The sequence below is a fragment of the Cucurbita pepo genome, chromosome LG15, assembly GCF_002806865.2.
Source record: "Cucurbita pepo subsp. pepo cultivar mu-cu-16 chromosome LG15, ASM280686v2, whole genome shotgun sequence".
In the NCBI taxonomy this organism is placed as follows: domain Eukaryota; kingdom Viridiplantae; phylum Streptophyta; class Magnoliopsida; order Cucurbitales; family Cucurbitaceae; genus Cucurbita; species Cucurbita pepo.
Window position 1 is genome coordinate 2977462 of NC_036652.1, and position 2854 is coordinate 2980315.

At 33.8% G+C, this 2854-nt stretch overlaps 1 protein-coding gene across 1 annotated transcript; it reads right to left on the bottom strand.

Annotated features, from left to right (window-relative positions):
- Positions 1-655: 655 nt before the first annotated feature.
- On the bottom strand, positions 656-2585 carry LOC111776277 (polygalacturonase-like). Its single transcript, XM_023655688.1, has 4 exons — positions 2106-2585; positions 1670-1959; positions 1350-1578; positions 656-877 (listed from the first exon to the last, which is right to left on the bottom strand). Exons 1-4 carry the CDS (start codon positions 2544-2546, stop codon positions 656-658), a joined length of 1182 nt encoding a protein of 393 aa, XP_023511456.1. The 5' UTR covers positions 2547-2585.
- Between the last annotated feature and the right edge of the window lie 269 nt (positions 2586-2854).

A 2854-nucleotide genomic window follows, 5' to 3' on the forward strand; every position in this document is an offset into this window, starting at 1 on the left:
GGGGCACAGCCTCAGGTGCAGCTTCCGGTGGTGGGGCTCCTTGTGGTGGCAACACAAAAGGTTACGGCACAACTGGCGGCGACATAGCTACGTTTGACCTAGTCTTGATCCTTCTCAAGGAGGGCTCTCTTCAACCTGACCGCCAAGTGTGGCTACTTTTAAAATAGCGAGTGAGAGAAGGAAACATGACAATATTTCATATGGTCTCGATCATTGGTTCATAACGTGAGATCCATATAGAGTCACGTGGAGATTTTTGAATCGTCTCCCTATGGAAGTTATTTGCATGGGTCAACATCAAGATGAACTTGTAAAAAAGATAGATTATTTTCAATTCTCGACCTATCGTACAATGATACTTATAGATGATATCTTTGACCAAACAAATAGTTACTCAAACAACTATAGGAGCAAAACTATTCTAGTATAATATTTCATTGAGATTGTCTTTACTGAGCCGGAACACTTAATCTATCTATGACTGCAATTGTTTTAAATCACAAAATATCTTAAAAGAAAATTTATTAGGTTTCAAATTTTGTGAAAGTTGTTTCATTATTATGGTAGAATTGGTGGAATAATTTATAAGTCTTTCTTAATGTTTTTATTATCCTTTCATCACAATACAAACACTTAAAATCAAAATAAAGTTGGCCTATGCTAAGCAATTAGAAGGTTCAACCACACCAGAAGCAGTTCCTTCAGCATTTTTACATGAAGCTTGAGCGATTTGATTCTCGTAAGTTAGCCTTATGTCTTTCAAACTTAATCCAGTGCAATGATTTATTGGGCTACAATCAAAATTGATTGCTATTTCAGTGGCTGAAGTTCCCGTAATGTCTTCGTATGTTACGTTGCTAACTTTAACTCCGGAAGCCTGTTGGCATAAAGAAAAATAATCAAAATATGCTATGAAAACTGATAAACAAGGCTATGAAAACTGATAAACAAGAACATTTTTACCATGTAAATTTGTTTTACTGAGTTAATCTCATCCTAAAATTTTTAAATTCATCTAAACTATGATAAATTTTGAAATTAAAACCTTAGGAAAACTATATTATAAAATAATATATATATATATATATATATATTTTGAGATTATGCTCAAAGTCTTAGATATTCTTGACGATAGAAAGATCGTGGTAGAAATATTATAGGTAAATTACAAATTAAAATCATAAAAGTTTATGATTTAATATAATAACGTTTTAAGATATGTGAGGGGGTAACCAACCAAAGAAAAAATGTAAAATTGGTAAAATTGAAAATTTTAGTTCTATTTATAAAATTTAAAGTAATATAATTTGAAACAAAATTAACATTGATAAGATTAAGAGGAAATATACCTGACCAGGGCATCTTTTGTGATGTGGACAATAATTTTCATCAATTATTATTGGGTTTTTCACATTGTCCATAATAATACGCTGAAAATGAATTTTTATAGCGAATCCTTCGCTTGGTCTTCCCCAGGACTTAATCCTTACTCCATTCTGAGTCCCCGTGAAAGTAGATGATATCAGTGTAACATTATACACTCCATCCTCCTCAGCTCCCTTTCCCAAACTCCCAATGCTACAAACACGTTCAAACAAAACACAAAATTTTCAAACAATGTATATTTAACTAATTTAAAATATGTTTATCATCCTCTATTTTTGACTACCTGATTCCATGTCCAGGTCCACATGTAATATTTTCCATCCACAAGTTGGAAGTCCCTAGACCAATTGAGATGCAGTCATCACCCGTGCCGATGCTCGAGTTGAGGATGGTCACATTTGATGATTGTTGCACGTGGATGCCATCGGTGTTTGGACCATCGCCTGCAGACGAGACATTCACTCCAGTCATATGCATGTTTTGGCACCCATCCACCACAATGTTGAACATTTGACTGTTAATTGAAGATAATCCCGTGATGTTTACGTTTTTTGAATCATTGATTTGAAGACTCTGTCAATTCAAAATAATCGAACTCAAGAATTAGTGAAAATTTAAATTAATATAGTAACTAATGGATTCCATTTTCTTTCAAATTTTAGCTAAAGAAAAAAATTCCAAATTTTGTTCTCTATCTAGTCAACTCAAATTTTGCTTACCCAGGCTCCATTGGGGCAACTCTTCCCTGAACGTTTACAATCCCATAAGGCAGTTCCTTGTCCATCAATAACACCGCCAACAATGGAAAGCCCATTTATGTGACTAAACTCAAGCCAAGATTTAGTTCTAGCTAGAACTTGAATGTTCGGGGAAGCCACAAGAGTTCCATCAATGAGAAGAGTAATAGCATTGTTTTTACATGGTCCATTAAAGCTCACACTTCGAACATAGAAAATTCCCTTGGGAACGTAAATAGTGGTAGGTTTAGATGAGTCACAGGCCTTAGTCCATGCTGTTTGAAGCACAGGCGAGACATCGATCTTTCCGTCGGACTTGGCTCCTAGACTAACAATATTGAATGTTAATCCAACCGCCAAAGCATAGTTAAAAAACAGAAGTAGAAGAGAAAGAAAAGCATGTAAGGTTCCAAGAAGAGCCATAAAAAAAACTTAACGATACAAGTATTTGTGAAAGGGGGAGAGAGAAAATGGAAGTAAGTGATGAGAAAATGGAAGTAAATGATGAGAAAATGGAAGAGGGGTGGAATGTTATTTATAGGTTAATGGTTACCCTTCAACTTTCGAACTCTTAACTAGTAGATAATACACTAATTATTATTTTAATTTTAATGATGGATGGTTGAATTTTTAATTAATTAAAAAAGGATAGAAATATTTTAAGGAAAAAATCTAAATTTTTCCAACCGATTATTTAATTTTATTTGTTTTGGTCAACTAATGAACTATGC

Excerpts from the sequence above, each read along its gene's own strand:
- LOC111776277 (XM_023655688.1), bottom strand. The coding sequence starts at position 2,546 with ATGGCTCTTCTTGGAACCTTACATGCTTTTCTTTCTCTTCTACTTCTG. Across the intron at positions 1,960-2,105 it reads GTTGCCCCAATGGAGCCTGG|AGTCTTCAAATCAATGATTC; the intron begins GTAAGCAAAATT and ends TTGAATTGACAG. Across the intron at positions 878-1,349 it reads ACAAAAGATGCCCTGGTCAG|GCTTCCGGAGTTAAAGTTAG; the intron begins GTATATTTCCTC and ends TTATGCCAACAG.